This window comes from Arvicanthis niloticus, chromosome 26, assembly GCF_011762505.2.
Source record: "Arvicanthis niloticus isolate mArvNil1 chromosome 26, mArvNil1.pat.X, whole genome shotgun sequence".
NCBI lineage: Eukaryota > Metazoa > Chordata > Mammalia > Rodentia > Muridae > Arvicanthis > Arvicanthis niloticus.
The window spans coordinates 33068365-33088771 of record NC_133434.1 but is presented as its reverse complement, the minus strand read 5'-3'; the positions used below and the strand labels follow the sequence as shown (position 1 = coordinate 33088771).

Here is a 20407-nt window from a genome sequence, read left to right as displayed (position 1 = left end):
CAGGCTTCTCTACAGATGCCCAGGCATACACACTGCTCGACTCTGAAGCATCAGTCATAAAGAGAACCTTACAGCCTTAACTGACATCTTCCCTCTGGACTCAAACCTCTGGAATATTGTTAGGGAAATGAGGCCTGTGTTTCACTATGCCACCTTTGCTCCTTCTGATTCCATCAGGCTGGTTTCCCTGCTGTATCGGACCCAGGAGGGCTGCCCTTCTTTGTGTGCAACGTCTGTTCATGGGGCCATTCTTTCCACAACAACATTGCCATTCTGGTTATACCTGTCTGTTTCTACTAGAATGCCGCTGATGGGTGAAAGCGCTGTGCTGACATTCACTGATTGTGTGTGGATTTGTGTACATGTGTACATGCAGAACATGCCATGGTCCTGGTATGGAGGCCAGAGAACAACTTGCAGGAGTCCTCTTCTACCATGTCAGTTGGGTCCCAGGGACTGAATATGGATCGTCAGGTTTGGCAGCAAACATCAACCCGCTGAGCCATCTTTCTGGCCCCCAAAACCTTACCCTCTCTCAACAAGACCAGGGCATACTACCTGAAGATATGTCAATTGTTCATTCACAGAGCAACTAGAACATTCCAGAAAAATACTCGCCACTTTGGCTTTCGTTCTACATGGCTACTCTCAGATTTACTGTTTCTGTCAACCCTTGTAACTAGTTAATCAGTGGCCAAACAGGTCAGCAACCAATGAGTCTGGACTGACCTGAGGCTTGAGGATATTTTAAGAGGGTGGGCCACTTGGGCGGTTATATTCTCTAAAGAGCACAGCTTGCAGAGACAGAAGCCTAGTTTGAATTTCAGGCCTTCTGGCCCAGTATGGCACTGACTAAATTGATTAGGCTCAGTTTTCATAATCTACAAAATGGGACAGTATCTACTTGCCAGGACAGATTGTGAGGTTTAAGTCACACAGAACAGTAAAATACTGGCATTCAGGAGCCATGGTGAGGACAGCTTTTCAGGTCTGAGGGATTCATCTCAAAGGCTCCTCATTTCCTTCCTCCCTTAGGAACACCTAACGCTGCTTGGCTTCCTTCTTAGCCCTGACCACTCACTGGGTCCTGAGGGTGAAGGCAGCACTGGTGATGGATGTGGGCAGGTTCAGGCCTTTGGTGATCTCCCTCCAGATTTTCTTGTTGATGATCTCCACCAAGCCCCCTTTCTCTGTGACCAGTTTATAGAGCATATACAGGTCCAGGATCTGCTTGGCCATGATGGGAATCCGATTGATTGGGGTGCCTGTGATTGTCCAACAAGAGAAAAGGCTGGGTCAGTCAAGCTGAGCAAGAAGACATCAAATTTGTGCACACTCATCATTAGCACGAGGGACACAATGCTTGTGAATTTCAGAAGCGTGATCTGACCCCAGAGGCCCTGGATCCAACAGCAATTAGACTCACTGTCTGATCTCTCTGGAATAGGCAAGGCAGGCCCAACATAGAGGGTTTGTTGTCAGAAGTATAATCTCAGATATTTCTAATAGTTTGGCAATTTATACTCCTGGAGCCTTTCGAATCAATTTCTGCCCAGGCTGTTAGAGCATCCACCTGCCTACATCCCCGCTGGTGAGAGAGCGGCTGGACATGCTCCTGTGTAGACAGACTGCCTGCCTTCTCTCCCGAGAGACAGGATGGAGAGACACGTTTTCTTTTTCTCTTATGACTAGACACGTCAAAGTAGCTACTGGACATAGAGGTCTCCCAGGGAATAAAAAGCCGCTCAACAATTCTTTCTCCACTCACTAATCACTCCCCCCCCCCCCCCCCCCCCCCCCCCCCCCGGCCTCTTAAAGAAGGAGGGTCAGAGCAGCTTCCGCCCACTGGCCCAGAGGGGAAGTGAGAGGAGCCAGGGACTTGATTAGGAAACCTGGCACTGGGCAGGAAGGGCTACTAATGAGCACCGGGGGACAGGAGTGAGGGAGGGGCCCAGGTCCTTTCACAGGAGGCTGGGATGCTGGTCAGGAGGCGTGATGGATGACTGTCATTTGGCAGCTCGGGATTAATGATCTGGAGGTCAGAGGAGAGAATTCCACAGGGAAGGGTCAGCATCCGGGGCAGAGAATGAGACTTGTTGCCTTTTGATGGCAAACTCTTACTGTACTGGGCTCTGCTCCGGCCCCACCCCTTCCCTGCCCCCCATCTTACCGAGTTGCCTCATAATGGCAAGCCAGTCTGACTAGAGGCTGCTCCTGTCCAGTGCTGCTGCTTTACTCCCCAGCTGAACATGGTGGCCTCACCACAGTTGGGGGGTGGGGAGGAAGGAGGGATACAGGATCTAGCTAAGTTGACCAGGCTGGCCTCCGGCTCCCAAGTGCTGGCCTTCTGAGATGTGACAACACATCCAGTTCCTCTGCTGTTTCACAAGATAATCCAAGCAGGAGAATGGAATGAAGGGCTCCCTCCCTTAAAAAAAAAATCTTATGCAGGGGCTGAAAAGATGGCTCAGCAGTTAAGACCTGGGTTCGATTCCCAGCACCCACATGGAAGTTCACAACCATCTATAACTCTAGTCCCACAACGATCTCATGTCCTCTTTTGGCCTCTGTGAGAAGTGCCATGTACATGGTACACAGACACACATAGCAAAACACAAAATATGTGGACATGGTGGCACATGCTTATAATTCTAGCACCCGGGAAGGAGAACCAGGTAGATTTCTATGATCTGTGAGTTCAAGGCCAGCATGGTCTACATAGAGAGTTCCAGTCCATTCAGGGTTACATGTTAATATACTGTCTCAAAAAAATTATCTGTATTTGTATATGTACAGGTTTTTGTGTATGTGCATATGGAGACCAGAGACAGTTTTGTGTGTCATCCCCAGGAATGTCTCTACCACATCCCCACGCCTGCAGAGAAAGCAGTGTAAACACAGCTATGAGGGACTGCCCTGGGAGAACCAGAGCTTTTTCATGTGGATAGGAGGAGACTACTGAGCTTTGTCTTGACCAGCTGTTTTCTGAGCCCTTTGACAACTGGTCATAGAGTTTGGTTTAAAAATACACAGGTAACCCAAAGACAAGGACATATGCTTCTAACACCAGGTACTGAGAAACATGTGACAAGAGAATCTCAAGTTCGAGGCTAGTCTCTGCTGCACAGACCACTGTCTCTAAATAAAAAGATAGGAAACCCAAACAAATGAATACAGAGAACACCAGACCACTGACTTACATTCCAGGTTGACACTTTTTCTGTGCTGCTCTGAATAATGAACCCATTCCTACCACGACAAAATGCCTAAGCTGGTAGAGTTGTGCTTAGGGTTGGTACCATCTTCTTTTGGAGGCCCATCCTCCAGAAGCTTCCAAGGCATCTTCACATGGCTAACTTGTCCACTTCCAAGTCAGAGATGTGCACACGGACCTCACCTTCACTTCCTTAACTTGCTCCATGCCCCCCTCTTCCTTTGTGCCCCCCTCTCCACCCAGCAACACCATAGTCCTTACAAGAGGAACTTCTGGATCAGCCCTGGCTGTTCTCATCAGCCACTCTCAGGCTGTTAGCAAGTTCCTCTGCCTCTTCCTCTGAGGCATCCCTCACAAGCACCTTTCCTTTTTGGTCTGGGCCACCAATCTATGTCAAGTCATTGGCTCACCCGTAGCAGCCTGGACTCCCACCTATGATGTGCACACTGCAGCCAGGTCACCTTCTACTTTTACTAGGTATTTCACTTATTTAAAAGCCCACAAACCTCACTGCTTATCCCACCAGACATGACTAGGTCATGTGACCCACATTCATGAACATTCCATGAAAAACGGTCTGTTTCCAGTTGATCCCAGCAACTCTGGTCAGCCAAGCCGCCTCCACAACACCCTCAAGCCAAGCTCACTTTTGCCTCTCCTCCCTCTTCTCAGATCTAGAATACCTGTCTCCATCCAATTCTGTCTGTTCTCTGGTTCTAACTACTACAGTTCACACAGACTTGCTCCCTCTCAGGATTTCTGTGATACCCTTCCTAATGCAGCAGACCATGCTCACCGTTTCTTCTTATCTGTCCACACACTTTCCCAGAACTGTCAGCTCGGTAAAAGCAAGGACTAGTTTTCCTCCATGCACTTGTGGCTAAATTGCTGTTATCCCCGCACATGGGAAGTGGAGGCAGGAGGGTCTGCAGTTCATTTCCTACCTCATAGGCCAGCCTGGGGCAACATGAGAACCACTCAATTAGACCCATCACTAGCTTTGAATGTCTAATGGTGACAGTCCTGAGCAGACTGTCCTTCCTCAAGTCCTGTCATGGATCATTCGGATCACAGATACTACTGAAGAGCCTGGGGAACAGAAACTTAGAATGAGCAAGCTCCCAGTAAGAAGGCTACCGAAGAGTGGATGCAGAGGAAGGGTCTTGGCAAGGCAGAACAACTAACTGCCACTCCATCGGTGGGAGGAGTGGGAAGAGAAAGAACTGTCAGAGAGAAGTAGAAGGATGTGGAATACACAGGTCATCTGGAGCTGAGCATTTAACCAGCACAGCAGGGCTTACCAGCCAGAGACACACTGTTCCTCAGAAGGTCTGTGGAGAACTAGATATCCTTCAGATCGCCATGTCTGAATGGCACGATCTTCTTTTGGACTACTTCAACAGTAATACAACTTCCAAAAGAAAGAATGCATTCTACCTTTTGAAATGGTTATAATTTATCTGGAGACAAGCCAGGTGTTCAAGACAAAGGGGCCAGGCAGCTTATCCTGTTTTTGTTGTTGGTTTTTTGAGCCAGGGCTGTTCTAGAACTCAATCTATAGACCAGGCTGGACTTGAACCCACAGAGATCTGCCTGCCTCTGCTGCTTGAGTGCCGGGATTAAAGGCATGTGCCACTACCACCTGGCTTATCCTGTTTTCTGACTGAAAATGAGGCGTGGACACAAACCATGACAGATGCTACTGCCTCTGCAGGCAGTTTCTCAGAAAGAATTTCCACGTTCACTTGAAGTAGTCACTAGGCTAGGCTCTGACCACTGGAGGTCCATAGAAGCAAACAGTATGGCAGATGTAGGAACTGTAACCTATCGTCAGGGAAGGCTCAGGTATGAGTCTGGGAACTTCTTAGGGAAGAAAGCCAGATCAGAGAAAGTAAGAAAGGCCAGAGCAGTATTTGAAGTCAAGGCTGTACCCTTACCAGGAACTTTACCAGCTCCATACAGGGAGAGCAGACATGGCTGACAACATCTATTCACATCAGAAGCTGCAGCCGTGTGCATGGGCAAGCCAGGGTTCTGCTTCCCTTCACTCTGCGGCCTCCCACTGCTCAGGCACCCTGGGTTCCAGAGGAGATTTCTAGTACCACAAGAGGACTGGTACTGTCTGTTTGGTTTGAGGCTAGCCCTCTGTTAGAGTGTTAAGATGGCTCCCAAAGCAGGGTGGCCCCTGAGCACCCTCAGAAACACAGTATGCGTTTCTTACATTATCCAGATAAACCAGACTCAAAAATCTGCCTTGCCTTGGGTTTTCCTGACAAATAGGAGAACCAACTGGAATCCTCAGGCTGGTCTCTTGGCAGTTTGCTTTGCACTGAGTGGACCTGGAAGCCGTTTCCCTTGTCCAAAGGAGATGCTACTATGAAGACAGAGGAAATCTGTTAGGGTACTGTGCTGGTATCAGGGTGTGTGTACACATGGGAGACAGCAGCTTCTTACTGTAAGTGTGCGGGGGAAGGCTTGGTTTTAGGAACTGCATGAATTAATGAATTAGGGACTAATACTGGCCAATGATCTTGAAAATGGATGACTGGGAGTCTTCTCTTTTGAAGGACCACCATGAGGCTTAAGATCCAGTCTATGAAGTTGAAATCCACAACCAATGGCCGCATCTCCAGACTTTTGGAGAAGGGGAAAGGGGCTCTGGCTGCTCTGTAGGCTTTGTTAGGTCCTCCTCTGTGGCAAGTAGGCTCTCTGCTTGAGAGGGCCCTGCAGGAGTAACCGCAGAGCTGCAGAAGGACCCACCAACACCCATGGTAAAGAACTCTTGTGGGTGGCTGTGTGGGCCCTGCAGGAGAGGACTCTACTCCAAGAGGGAAGGGTGTGTGTGTGTGTGTGTGCTGGGGGGGGAGGGTGGACCTGACGGGGAAGCCTGCAGACTGTCAGTCACTGCTATCAAAGCAAGAGCTAGGATTGAGGGTAATTAATCATGCTCACTCTGACAGGAATCCAAGGCCTTATCTGTACCCCAAGAAATGCCACTGGTCTCTAGTTCCCTCCTCAATAAAGGAGACTGACAGTTGCAACAAAGAGGGCCCTTATCAGATTTCAGCCAGGGAGCCTGAGGCAGCCCCAGGGACAATGTAAAAAGGCTTTTATGAGGGCTAGGGACCCAAGCAAAGCCTCCTAGACTCCAGGGGCTTTAACCCTTGTTGGTGGACATGCTGCTGGACACTAGCACTAACAGGCTAGAGCCTGTCATCAAAAGCTTCCAGGGTAGATGTGGCTAGGTACAAGCTGCTCCCCAGCCTGGGACCTCTGCGTCCGTCTATCACTCAGGGGATACAGATGTAGCTAGAGCAGGGGTAAGGCAGAAGAGACAGCTGCCTCTAGACACAAAGATGGGCACCTAGGAGAATGCTGAGGGAAGCCCCACCCTTTCCACCACAGAGAATGACCCATTCCAATGAAGACTGGTCAAAGAAGACTCAAAGGGTACTTTCCACAGGGGGTTGGGGGGTGAGCGCCTCGGACCTAGGAAGTGGCCCTGCCAGGAACCCTTGCTGCTTTTTTTACTGGCTTTAAGAAAGATCATTAATCATACCCATAGCTCAAATGAGACAATCAATGATGAGTCTGGAAGAATTAAAATCCATGTTAGACCCGGGAATGTGTGCAGGCAGGCAGGCAGGCAGGCAGGCAGACACCCTCGCCATTCCTCTGTATAGTAATCTTTGGCCTGCTCCTCAGGCACAGGAATCACTAGCTGGTGATTTCTTCCCCTGACTTGTTTATGTAGAACTTATCTCCAAACAGGAGCCTGAGTAGCAGTGTCTGGCAGGCGACAGCATTCTGCGCCACGGGGTTCCACAAGGAAAAAAAAAGGCATGCCAATATCCCATTATTAGAAAGACAAGGATACTTAAGCCCTCTGCCTCTAAATGCCTGCAACACAGACATGGAACTTACATGTGACGAACTGCCTGCAACATGAACTTACATGTGACGTAGTACACTAATCTGACTAGACTGGACTTTTCACAAGCACGGGTGGAATTAACCCTCAGGTCAGAACATAAAACACTTCCAGTGTCAGATCGCTCTCTTGAAGCCCTTCCCTCCCAGTAACACTCACCCTCCCACCCTGCACCAGGGCTGGCGGTGTCTGTCATTCTAGTGTGTGATTTCTTAAACTTTATAAGACTGAAGCCATCCATAGCATAATCCTTGTGTCTGGCTTTGTTCCACACTAGGTCTATCAGAATCGACGTTGGTGTGCCAGCCGCAGCTCACTCTTATGGTTGTGTGTGTGTGTGTATGTGTGTGTATGTATGTTATATATCTTGTCATCCCATTTGGAGTCATCAGAAATGAGTAAGATGCTGGTGGCTCTACAACAAGGAAGCTAATTCTAAATATGCCTTTTTGACACGGCAGCTTGGGTCTGCTTTAGGTGACTTTACATTCTGCTGTGGTTAATAATGAAGTCTTGACTATGACCATACCTCCTCTTACTTTACATCTGAGTGCCAGCTCAGCATGCACAAATCCCTAAGTTCAAAGGTTAACAAAGAGTTTGAAGGAGGTAGGCTGTGGTCCTCCTGTTTGTTAGTGGATCATGTCCTGCCAAAGTTCAGAGGAGAAGGACAGTAGTCAGGCCGGGACACACATGGCTATCTGCTTCCTCTACCATCTGTGGCAAGAACCTCCTAGATCTTCACCTAATGGTGAAGTGGGCCAAAACCTCAGCCCAGTCTTTCCATAGGCCGGCCCTTAAGATACTGACTCACACTGCAACAGAGGGACGCAACAGTATGAATAACTTAATTACTGTGTGCTGGTTCACTTATGCAAGATTTTGAAGGAAAAGCAGGTGAATTTTATAAAAGCAAGGAATTCAAAATAATTGTACATTTAAAAAAAAAAAAAAAAAACCAACAGACTCCCTTTTCCATTACTATGGATAGCTGGGTGGTTACAGGATCTTAAATGACAATCAGAGATGGAAGAAAACCAGTGCTCTCAACAGCAGCAGCTGGGTCACCTGGGGAGAGAGAAGGCTCTAACTCAGACAAAGACCAGCCCTGAGACACAGATTTACATTTCAAGCTCTCACTTGTGGATAAACTTTGAAGATTAGCTTCCAAACCCATTTCATCTGACAAACATCTTAGTCTATTAGAAAGTGTGTCCTGGGCAGAGTATTTACCACACCATACCCAGAGCACAAGAGAAACCACCTCCACCAAAAGGCAAAGCAATATATGTCAGGAACACTTCCTTGCCTGAGATGGATAGATAAGCACACAACAGAAGGAAAAACACTCAAACTGCACTTTGAGGCAGACCAAGCCCTTTTCCCACAGTAAATTCTTTGTATATGCACATCAAAAACAGATCTAACAATCCACTGGGGGAAAGCAGGGGCAGTTTGTAGCCTCACAGAACTGGTGGGAGGGCAGACCTTTGAGTAAGGTCTTCCTTGTGACCATGCAGTGGCTTACCCTGGCATTGTGAAGGGTGGGGGCAGGGATGTAGAGCCAAGAAAGAATAACTTGCTAGAGGGTACTCTGGGTGTTTTTTCCTACGTCCACTACCTCATCCTGCCTCAACAAAGAGCAGCCTTCTTCCCTCTGCTGAGCTGTCACATCTGTCCTTCCAAGGGACACAGCTGGCCTAGAGATGAGGATTTCCCCTTGTATGCAAAGCTTCACTCTGTGGTAAGCAAATCCTCTGCTACACAGAGGCCAGTGGGGTGGGCACCCTATGCTACAGGAGGGACAGGGCTTGCATGTCTCTAAAACCAGACCAAGCCAGCACGAGGCTGATGCTGTTAGGAACAGTGCAAAGAAGAGGGAAAGAGCAGTGGCCGAGGCCTGAGGAGATCAATACTGAATCTGCTCTCTGCCTAGAAAGTCTCCTAACCTAGGGGCTGACTCTTCATTGTCATGTTTTAACGTTTAGTTCTTTCCACCCCAGAGCTGGAACTCTTGGTGGGAAAAGATCACTCAATAGATTGAAAATGTTCTGCAAAGTACCTGGGATAATATTAAAGATAACTGTAAAATCGCAGCAGCAGCAACACCAACTATCTGTACACGGCCCCTGTTTACCAGACTACAAATTGGCCCCTCCCTTTGGGCACTGGAAAATGAACCGTGTCAGGGAACAGAAGCTCAGAAACTACCCACAGTGAGTTAAATTAGCACACAATTGTATTTACACGTTTGGCTTTATTTTTTTGCAACACACACACCCACACACACACATGCACGCGCGCGCCTGAATATATGTGCAGCTAAAAAACGATACCAGAGCTCTAAAATCTAAGCATCGTTCTGAGAACAATGTTCTCAGCAAAGAGACTCTGGGTGCAACACAATGTGTGTACCTCTGCTTGGCTTCAGTCTGCAAAAGAAGAAGGTGTTATTTAGCAAGAAGAGGGAAGAAACATTTGGTCTTAGAGAATCTCTGGGTGTAGCATTATTTTGCTAAGAGATGGCTAACAGGGCTTCTCTTCTCGTTGTTTCTCCCCAGGGGTGAACGACTGCAGGGAGCTTTAGCAGAGGCATCATGAGGCAGAACACTGAAAGTTCCATACTGCCAGAGAGAAACTTCATCTCACAGATAAGGAAGGTGTGGCAAAGGAAAGGGCTTTGCTCCAGATGGTGGAGAAGGATGGGTGTTTGCCTGGCTTTGTACAGCCAAGGGCCTCATTTCCTTAGGCCAGCAGGAGCTCAGCCCACTGTGATCTTAGGCTAGTCTACTGGCAGACTGACCTATTGGGTGGGGAGGGGCCACCAGGGTGCAAGTAACTGAGTTGATAGAAACTAAAGGCCGAAGGCTGAAAGGCCCATCTGTTGCAGTTAATTCACCCAAATGTGTTAACAGGCGGGAGACAGCACAAAGCAGCAGTTACAACCTGTGCCCCTCCCACATGAAGGCTGTTTTTATCACCTGCAGCTGCAGTCATTTGGGGAGGCCTGCTGTGGACTGCCTCTCTCAGAGCCCGGCCACTTCCTCTGAGGTGCCTGCTATATGGAAGCTGCCCTGGCTGGCTCCCAGCCCAGGTGGACATCACCAGGACTTCTAAATTCAGGTTGTACAGTAGATGCCATGGAACCGACTGCTTATCCTTCGAATGTGCTGGGGGCGGGCAGCAGCTAACTTGCTGCAGAGATCTCCACTAAGGAGACTAAGGAGACCTACACCTTGAATAACCAATAACAAAGACAGCTTGTGTCACAAAATCAAAGATGTAACCTGCTTCCCAGGTCACCAGAACTACATCCTAACCTAGGCTAGGAGCCAACAGTGCTCCAGGAAGGAGGTCCTGGGTCTGCCTCGGCGGCTGTCTCCGTGCTCCAGCATGGGGTGGGCTCCTAGAGCTCCAGACACTCACTACCTGACATAGCCAATTCTAAAACCATGTAATATGATTCCCATGAAGGTCATTTTTGTTTGTTTGGTTTGGTTTTTTTTCTGCACTGAAAACTTTCTACTTACTCTTTTCCATGACAAGGCAGTGGCTTTTTCTAGAGGACAATTTGTCCTTGCAGGCCACTTCCAATATCTACAGGCAGGACTTCTTTGAGACAGGATTTCTTGTAGTACAGGCTGGCTTCTAACACACCATGTAGCTGAGGCTAGCCTTGAACTCTAATCCTCCTGCTTCTAGCTCCCAAGTGGAGAGATTACAGGTATATGCCTTACACTTGGCTTCTAGAGACATTCTTGGTTATCAGGACTGAGCACCGCTATTGGTATTTGATGGGAAGAGGCCATCGTATTGCTGATATTCTATAGTGCACAAGTTTGCTTCCATAAAAAAAGGGTAATCCCGTCCCGTCCCTAAAGTCAACAGCTGTTAAGACCAAGAAAATCTGCATTAGAGTAACTAACAAGCTCCGTTATGTTTCCTCTCTTGGGGCGGGCCCAGGACAGGAGGGCCACTGTCCTAAACTACAGTCCTTTTATGGAAAGGAAGCAGATATACAACCATCCAAGCAGCTTAGCCACCGGCAGGGCAAGCCGAGTCAGGAGAACCAACAAGATGCAGACAGCAAACACTCTGAGCACCGACCTGCCTGGCTCCAGAAATAGAGGTGTGACAAAGTGACAATCCTTCAGGAGACACAGGAGGACAGTCACCCACCCTCACTCATGAGTAGGATGATCTAGTTTACATTTTCTTTTAAAGATCCTTCTGGGAAGAAGGAAAAACAATGAAGTAGAAAAATAAAGCGAGGGCCGCCGCTGCCGACTGAAGCCTGTACTGCCATGGCAGCCCCTCTGAGACAGGGGCAGCGCCTGGCTTTGCACCAGCTGGGCTGGCGGAGCTTGTAAATAATTAAAAGGCAATTGGAAGGTGAGACCGAAGTATTAAGTGGATTTCTCTCTCTCAGGGTACAGAGAGTCTCCCTGCTGCCAGTCACATTATCTTTCGGGGCTGTATTTTTGTTTTTTACTTACACACACTGGCTCCAGATAACTGCTGGAGGAGTAAACTAATTCGGGCTGCTTATGCTGCTCGGTTAGCTCAGAGACAGAGGAACAAAGCCTCCAGCCTGTCTATGCCTTTTAAAGCAAACCAGCAGTGATAACTCACTAGCAGGAGGGCAGAAGGCTTTTGAAAAAAGGAGGAGGAAAAGGGAAGAAGGGGTGGAGAGTTAGGGGTGGGGAAGAGGAAAGTGGGGAGAATAGGAGAGAGAGAGAAAGAGAAAGAAAGAGAGAGAGAGAAAGAGAGAGAGAGAGAGAGAGAGAGAGAGAGAACTTGAGAACAGGAGCAGTAGCTCAACCTACAACAACAACAACACCCTTCCGAGATCTTAAGTTACTGACAGACCTCAAGGGATGTGTGCTCAGGTATTAGCAGGGTCCCAGGGAAGGGTCTGGTGGGACCCAGTGGCTAGATCCTGAGGGTGATGAAGGTGGAGCTACGTAAACTGCTATGTGTCTCCTCATAGAGCAGCTGAAGTCCTGGCCATGCTTCCTGAGGCCTGACCTAGCTGGTGAACCCATTGCTATGACAGGATATAAAGCCAGGAAGCTGAGTCACTGGGCTCAAGACTCAGTCACGACATGGTCCAGAGTGGAGCCAGCTATAGGGGGCAGGGCAGAGGGTGAGCAGGACAAAGAACTGAGAAGTAGATGAGGAATGGGTATCTATATCCTGGGCAGCTAACCTGCAGGGATATCCCATCTATGTCAGAGAGATCCAGTAGGTAACGCTGGCCATTCCTCTTCATGGCACATCTCAGGGTCTCCAGAACAACCCAGGGGTTCCCTGTGGTTTTACTTACCTTTCTCAGTTCACACGGGACTAACTACACCAACAGTACATGGCACATCTGATTTAAATGAAATCTGAGGCAGCTATAAGGTTGCAATAAGAACATTTGGATTTAAAATGTCTCCAGAGACCAATTAATTAGAAGAGGGGTAAACATAAGGCAGAAGCAAACCCATCGTTTGCTAAGGTCCTCTCTGCTTCCTTCAAGCTGGGTGCCAGTTATTTAAATAACTCGTAGACAGCAGGACGGGTGACAGTGACACAGCAGTCACCACACTCACCTCTCTTCTGCATGAAGATGAAGAGGTCATCCAGAAACTCTTTCCTTTCAGGGTCACCGTCCAGTTCATACAGCTGCAGGCCAGACCCCAAGAAAAAAACCACAGTAAAACACCCCATCTCCCTCCAGGGGCCATCCCAGGGCTCCTATAGGTGTCTGAGTAAATGTGCCACTCCTATGGGGATGTGAGGGGGTAAGACAGCCCACTGCAGAGCTGCCTCTATCTTTAGCTCAAGACATTACAGACCTTGGCAAAATCTCGAGAGATCTCTCTTCCCCGGCCTCCATCGGCGTCATCACTCCAGGCCAAAGCCCCATTCTGAAGGAGACAAAACACAGCAGTGACAGGGGTGGAGGGGAGTGGGGCCCTGTGAGGAGTGGAAAGGCGAGGCCTTCATTCAGGGAGATATGACCACCCTCAGCACTTCCGCTCGCCTGCCTCCCACTAGAAAGGCTTAGTGTCTAGTCAGGACCCTCCACTACCCTTTGGGAACCTTCTGTGTTGCTTTTGAGGATCATTTCAAAATATGGCGTGTGGTTGGGTCTGTGGGTGGGTTTCAAAAGAATCTTCTCCCTTTGCTGATGGATATTGTCCACGCTCGATAGTGCTGAGAAGGACACAAGCGTCCTGGGCGCTGTCATTCTGAGACACATTCACTGAGCAGCGGGGCAAACACGCTCAGCTCTGTTCCCAGCACTGCACTGTGAGTGTTCAGAATGAGTGAGCGAGTGAGTGAGTGGGCAAAGAGCCATAAGCCGCAGACTCTCAGAGCAGCATCAGCCCCCAGCCTGGTGAGGAGAATGCCTGACTATGCCTGAGGTGCAGACTAGGTACAAAGCTAATTTAGAATTGAAAAACAAAACAATAAGCAAACACCCAAGCTATGGTTAGATCAAAGCAATGCCATTCAGTTGAGTAGGGAAGGGGAGTACTCATGTCCCTTATTCAGCCAGGCGGCTTACTCCTCCTCTGTAGGAAACCCACCCTGCACCCCAGCTACATTAACAATTCCAGAAGCAGTCTCTCTGCTGCTACTTCAGAATTTCAGTCTTCTGGAATTTGGTCATCTTCATTAGAAAGGAATGTTCCTTGATAGAAAATCAATTCCCCTTTCTTCTTTGTCCCAGCACAACACCATGCTGCCTGCTACATAATCAATTTGCATTTGAACTAAAAAAATCTCTTCAACAAATACACAAGTGCATATACCATAGAGATGGCCCAGCCACCTCTGTGCCGGTGGCAAGTATAGAGACTCTCCCTGTGTCCTTCTCCGTTCACCCTGTCCTGGTGGAGGCACACAGTGAGGTAAGTCTGACAGAGAAGTGACCCCTTGTCAGTTGAAATGAAACAGGCTAGGCCAAATTGTTTTCCTGCTTATCTCATCTGTGACGTGTGTAAGGAAGTGCTTGGTCAGGGACTGCACATAACAAGCCCAGAGGGAGACACTGGCACCAGTGTCCTTCCAAGCCAATAACCAAGCAGAGCATTGTGGGTTTTTGTTTTTTTCTTTCTGTTGTTAAATTCAACCCCACACTGTAATTATAGTCACCAGAAATCTAGTATCATCTGGTGGCAACCAGCACAATGAATGATCAAGATGAATTATGTCTGTCAGGTCAGCAAAACCAGACAGTTACATCTGAACCCCTTTCAAAGGGTTTCAGTAGGTTGCCCTAATGCCCAATGATTTTGTTTAGCCAGTAATTCCTGCTGGAAAGTCAATTATCCTGGGAGCTCCTATTGGCTGAAAGACATTTAATGGGGGGTCACTGTGCTTCTGTTATGTCAGCTGTTTACTGTGGCAGCTCAATTTCCAACTCGGCAGCTAGAGATCTGAGGCTGATGCTCACAGGACAATTCTTTATCAGTCCCCAAGATGAAAACACTGGGTTTTTGCTAATTACAGTAACTTGCAGGCATTCCAAAGGCTCAGGAACTGTGTCATGCTCAGTTGGAGGGGAAGGACCTAATCCACAACCTTGAATGAGTGGGGCTTTCAGCAGTGGGGGAGGGGTGCGAGAACAAGCATGCCAGTGTGGCCACCTTAGGCTATGTGTGAAAATAAACACCCAAGTGCCAGCAGAGCTCCACCACAGCAAAGAGAAGGACACTGGGGGTGAGGAGGGGGTAGGGAAGGGTGGGAGAGAGGCTGGCATCCACCACAGCTCCACCACTTTCTCCTGCTCTACCCTGACTGCAAGGAATTCTAAGCATTGGCTATAGCCATTTGTAGGAAACAGCTTAGAATGTGCTTGGTCGAGGGAGGAGTCAGCTGCAGGGGTTCAGTGGGGAGAGTGGAGGAGGAAGTGTGAACACCACCATAAAGTGCATGCCAATGTCTGCTATAGTGACAGGGTTTTAGCCATAATCTAACCCAGCGAGTGACCACAGAGCACACTGGCCACAGGACAGAAATGAGACGCTCTCAACTTTATTATTATTAATGTTTAAATGCAAGGCCAAAAGGGTGTCTGGATGTGAGTCTTCCTTCTCCTGTCCCAAGGCAAAGATAGCCTTTTGGGGGAGGGGTTCAAGACAGGGTTTCTCTGTGTAAACCTAACTGTTTTGGAGCTTGCTCTGTAGACTATGCTGGCCCCCATGTGCTGGGATTGACAGAGTGAGCCCCACTGCCCGGCAGCAGTCCATCTCTTACTTTAAAATATTAGGTTGGGGCCTATGCAGACATTTCTCATATTATTATTTCATCTTGAGGCAGCTAAACTTTACTTAGCCTTACAGGGTTGGGGGTGTTTGTTTGTTTGTTTTGTTTTTTAGCTATAGTGAGGCTAATCCTACATCCTGCCGGCTACATCACAGTCCAGCTGGGATGACAGTTTCTTCATGAAGCCTGTCAGTTTCCCTTCTGGGCTATCACCTCATGTTCTGGTCATCTGTGCCCCTTCATCTCAAATCTTAAGCATCTTGAGGGGATTCTTAGCCTCCAGCACAGAGATAGCACTGCTACCTGCTGAGAGACACGGTCAGTTTCCCTGGGACTCACTCTCCTCTCTCACCCCTTCTGCCTGCAATGAAAGGGTTGATTATAGCTCTTTTCTCAATTTGGACTGGATGCTATAAATGAATGCTATAAATATCTCACTTATGCAATTCAAGTTTTCTTGACCTACCACCAGGATGTGGACATGATTAACTAAAAAGTTACCAGCCCTAAGATAATTTTTCTTAGATATCAAGTGTGGCTGACAGACTGCAGTAGTGGGAAAAATATATATGGAAAAGTAGAAGCAGACAGAGAATGGGTAAAACACATGCCAAGAGACACCTCAACCTCTGTGATTACGAGGGGTCTGTAAGGAGAAGAGTCACTGCCTGCCAGCAACAGGCTTTGAAGCCTCTGTCACAGGCAGCAGCATTACAGAGCCCAGAACTGGGGTAAGGGGAACTAAGGATTGATGTCAACAGTAGCCAATGGTTACTGATTGCCATTTACAGCCTCCTCGTACTTCAGAAAGCCCTTGTAACATCTTTGATCTCACCAGGAGCTCACAGGAAGCTGACAGTTTGTCTCCAAATACCCACCGAAGACTAGTTTTAGCTGCCATACCCACATTCAACTCCTTTCTCCCAGGGGAACCAGACTATTTGCCTTTAAACGCCTTCAAAAAGGTAGTGAAAGAAGACTGGGAGGAGAGAAAGGGGCGTGTGCCCTGTAGCATCTGCCAGAGTGTACAGCACCTTAGATGATTTTTCCTACTTAATCCTCCATATGGAAATGGTCTGAGTTGGAGAAAACATGGGTCAGGGGACTAAAAAGCCTCTTGCTGTGGGTCTCCTAGCTCCTAACTGGGTTGCCTGGCTTGCTTGGTGCCAGACTGCTTGCTCTCTCCTAGGCTGCAAGGAATGCATACTGTGCTCTGCACAGGGGAATTGAGTAGCAAAGGAGAGAGAGAGAAAGGGAGAAATCTGTCTACAGAACGGCCAAACCGTGGCCTGAGTGGTCCACTAATGAGAGAATCTTTTATTCCTGATTCTTCTCACTGGCTTCATCTGGTGATTTCAGCCAAATGAAAATAGGCCTTTCTTGCCCTAGGAGTTGTCAAGGGACACCAAAAAGGGGATTCTCTTTCAACCTCTACCTCCAAAACAGACTGTCTACTCTAGGATGACCCGCTTTCCCACAGGGAGAAAGGAGATCAGGAGGAAGGGAAGTGGAGGAAGAGAGAGGAGATTAGACTTCTTAAGGGGCCAGAGGAACGTTGACACTTAACACCGTGATATGCACATATAAAGGTTTCAAAATAAAATAAGTCACTCTTAAATGACTGCTATTCAAAATTAAAACCCTGAACCCCTAATTTCTCAGTCCTAGCAGATCAACAAAGCAGAGGAAAGTGAACAGATCGCTCTCTGAAAATCTAAAAAGTTGCCAGTGGAAGAGGAGCCAGGTTCTGAGTTCTAGCCTGCAACACTGCAACAGCTGGGCAGAACTGGCCAGGAAGATCTCTGCTCTAGGATGAAGGCCTTCTTCTAACAGAACTGCCTGGCAAGGGAGAAAGCCTTCTTAGGAAGCAAGCAGCTGCTTGGTTCCGGATGACTATCTATCTGGAATCTCACGGTTTGGAATCCCACACAAGGTGGGTTGGGACCACGTGGCTTTACTTTTTTCTCTTTTGGGAAGCAAAAATGTGGTGATAAACTCACTTAGTCCAGGTTTAAGAACGCACCAGGTAAGACAAGCTACTGAGGAAAAGCTTTCCAAAACAAAAGTGGCCCCCACTGAAAGGTCCGGGACTCCCCAGAAAGGAGGTCCACTTAAGTCACAGGATAGCACGCACCCAAAGGACACACGAGAGACCATCTTGCTGTAAAGCACATGAGGTGGTTTATTACATCAGAGCTCTGGGCCAGCCCATATCCCCATATCTCACATAGGGGATAGAGGGACTGACCTCGTGGCTCAGTGATCTAGCACTTATATATGGGCGGGGTGGGGAAAAAGCGAACTTTCGCGTGGGTGCACAGGATTGGTTGTTTTACTTTTTTTTTTTTTTGAACACTAGTAGGCCTTACCATGGGGGCAGGGTGTAGTTCCTCTCTTGGCCAGTCAGCTTCTGGGATGTTCTTAACAGGCCTTTGTCCTGTAACTCCCCCTCCTCTGTAACTAATTAGATGGACCCAACCTGCTGGCAGGTGCTTTTCTGCCCAAGGTCTAAGGCGAAAAATTTACACATATTTCATAAAATGGCCTTTATAATTTTTCACTCTACACCACCACCAGGAGGGTTTCTGAGAGTCAGAAAACAAGATGACATACATACATAGAGCCAGGCTACAAATTCCCAACCACCAAGTGCTTGGGAGGTAGAAGGTTGAGGCTCAGAGCTAGAGGTTAGAGTGGCCTGGAGGAATTGGGCTGAGGGAGATTTATAGTTCAAATGAGCATGGGGTGGGGGATAAACAAGGCATGTTTTGGCAGGAGGATGTAAGTATGTCAAGTCTAGTGTTTAAAGTGGAAACAGGCTGTGAAATGCCTTGAATACCAGGAGGAAGTGTAAACTCTGAGCCGTGAGCAGGGGGGAGGCAACAGGCCATTTCTGAAATGAAAAGAAGAAATCAATAGACTCCATAGCTTTAACCAACTATGTTGGTTGGAAAACTAATCTATACATATGGATGTACAGCGTCTTTCACTTTGCAGGGTTTTTCCTGTTCTAGTCATTCATACACGAACTTCCGATCTCCTAGGCTATACTAGACTTTCTAAGAGGTCCTGAGGGGAAGAAACAGAAGACAGATCAAAGTCTCCAGCTTAGTGAAGCTGAGTGGAGGGAGATAAACAATTTTAAATAATATCTGTACTAAGGATGTAGCCTGATGGCAGTGCTCACTGCTAGGTCAATTCCCAACACTGGGAGGAAATGAAACAAAATAAATTCCATTTATGTCTGAGTTTTTAAAAAGGTTGATTTTTAAATTTTATGTGTATGGGTATTTTGCCTATATGTATGTCTGTCCACCACATGCATGCCTGGTATCCCTGGAGGCCACAAAAGATCGTCATGTACCCTGGAAATGGTTGTTAGCTCCCATGTGGGTGCTGGGAATCAACTTCATAGCTGCTCTATGAAGAGCAGCTAGTGTTATTAACTGCGAACTCCAGGGCTCTAGCTCTTCTATGGTTTCTTTAAGCATTGTTTTTTTTCTACATTACCTTTTTTTCCTTTTTTTTTTGAAACAGGGTCTTATCAGTTACAGGCTGGCCTGGAATGTGCCACGTAGGCCAGGCTGGCCTCAAATCCACGAAACAACTGTCGGTCTTTGCCTCCTAAGTACTGGGATTAAAGGAATGTACTACCACACCCAGCCATGCATTAACTTTTTTATCTTATATGTATGTGTGTGTTTGTGTGGACCATGTGCATGCAGGAGCCCTGGGAGCTGAGAAGAGGGCAGCAGATCCCTTGGAACTAGAGTTACAGGTGGCACTGAGCCATGTGGGTGCTGGGAAGCCAGCGCTCTTAACCATTGACCCATCTCACTGGTTCCTACATTAACTTCTGACCTACTGTATATTCCCTGTCCCTCACCCTAGTGACGAAGACCAGTACTTAGACAGCACTGAAGGGACAGAGTAGCCCACCACAGAGACAACTCCTTTACAGCAGCTAGTCTTTCAGGCAAAGGAACAGTCCGGCTTCATTTATTAAATATCTTTTTAATGCCCCCCAGTGGTGATTTATAGTGCCAATAAAGTGTCTATATAAATAACGATGGGTGGTTGGCTTTGCCAACTGAGAACCTGGGTTGGGTGGGGGTTGGGCAGCAGAACCAGGGGAAATGACTCTTCTAAAGAACAGGCAACTCAGAGAATCAGTTGGATTGGGCTGAGAGAATGAAAGAGAGGATGACTGACTTCTTATGGAGAGAAGTATGCTCCTGTGCAAACAGAGAGAAGCCAGGCAGGGGATCAAGCAGGAAGCCTTTGAGCGCTAATGAAAACAGACCACTGTCTAGGGGATAGGGTGACAATACCAGTCCCACAGCTAGGAAGAAAGCCAGGTTAGAGAAGCAGAAGCCAGAGGCTTTACTATTGCCAAGTGGGGGGAAAGGTCTAATATTAGCAAAGGCCTCCAGACCCAAGGCTTGGCTTTTGTTTTCCCTTGGGTTGGGGGTGGTGGGACTAACCCCCGAAGGCCACGCCTCTAAGACCTCAGGAGCCAGCACTGCATTCCTCAGAGCCCTCCCTCCCTGGAGCCCGGAGCCTGACTTTAAAGCAGTTAAGTATCTAGGCTATTTTAGGATTACTCCCTGACCACCTGGAATGTCTTATTCAAGCACAGCTCAGATGTCCGCAGCAATCTTACTTCCCATCCCTCACCTCTCAAGGCAAAAATTAACCCTTTCCCTGGGGTTACGCACAGGGGTGAAGCTGCCACTAACTCTTCTCTACAGTCTCACACCTGTAAGAAATGTCATTAGAGAAAGAAAGGAAGAAAGAAAGGAGAAAAACTTTCCTTAAACACCTTTGTGCAAACTAGTAAGTCCTGCATCTTGAGAATTCTCTGAAACAACACAGCGGTAATAAACTCCGTCTGTTCTCTATAACCTGGAAGATACAGGCTCCAAAGGCAAGGATGTAGGCAAATCCCTAGGAACTGACTCTCAAAGCAGTCATCAGCAAAATCACCAGGCTTCAAAGGT

General features: G+C 47.9%; 1 protein-coding gene across 2 annotated transcripts in view; it reads right to left on the bottom strand.

Annotated features, from left to right (window-relative positions):
* Positions 1 to 20407, bottom strand: part of Arid3b (AT-rich interaction domain 3B) — a 47273-nt gene that overhangs the window by 6228 nt on the left and 20638 nt on the right. For both annotated transcript variants that reach the window (XM_076925576.1, XM_076925577.1), the window contains exons 3-5: positions 12989 to 13060; positions 12743 to 12815; positions 1082 to 1265 (exon numbers count right to left, since the gene is read on the bottom strand). In XM_076925576.1, the coding sequence (XP_076781691.1) occupies positions 1082 to 1265; positions 12743 to 12815; positions 12989 to 13060 (329 nt within the window). The remainder of the gene's footprint in view (positions 1 to 1081; positions 1266 to 12742; positions 12816 to 12988; positions 13061 to 20407) is intronic.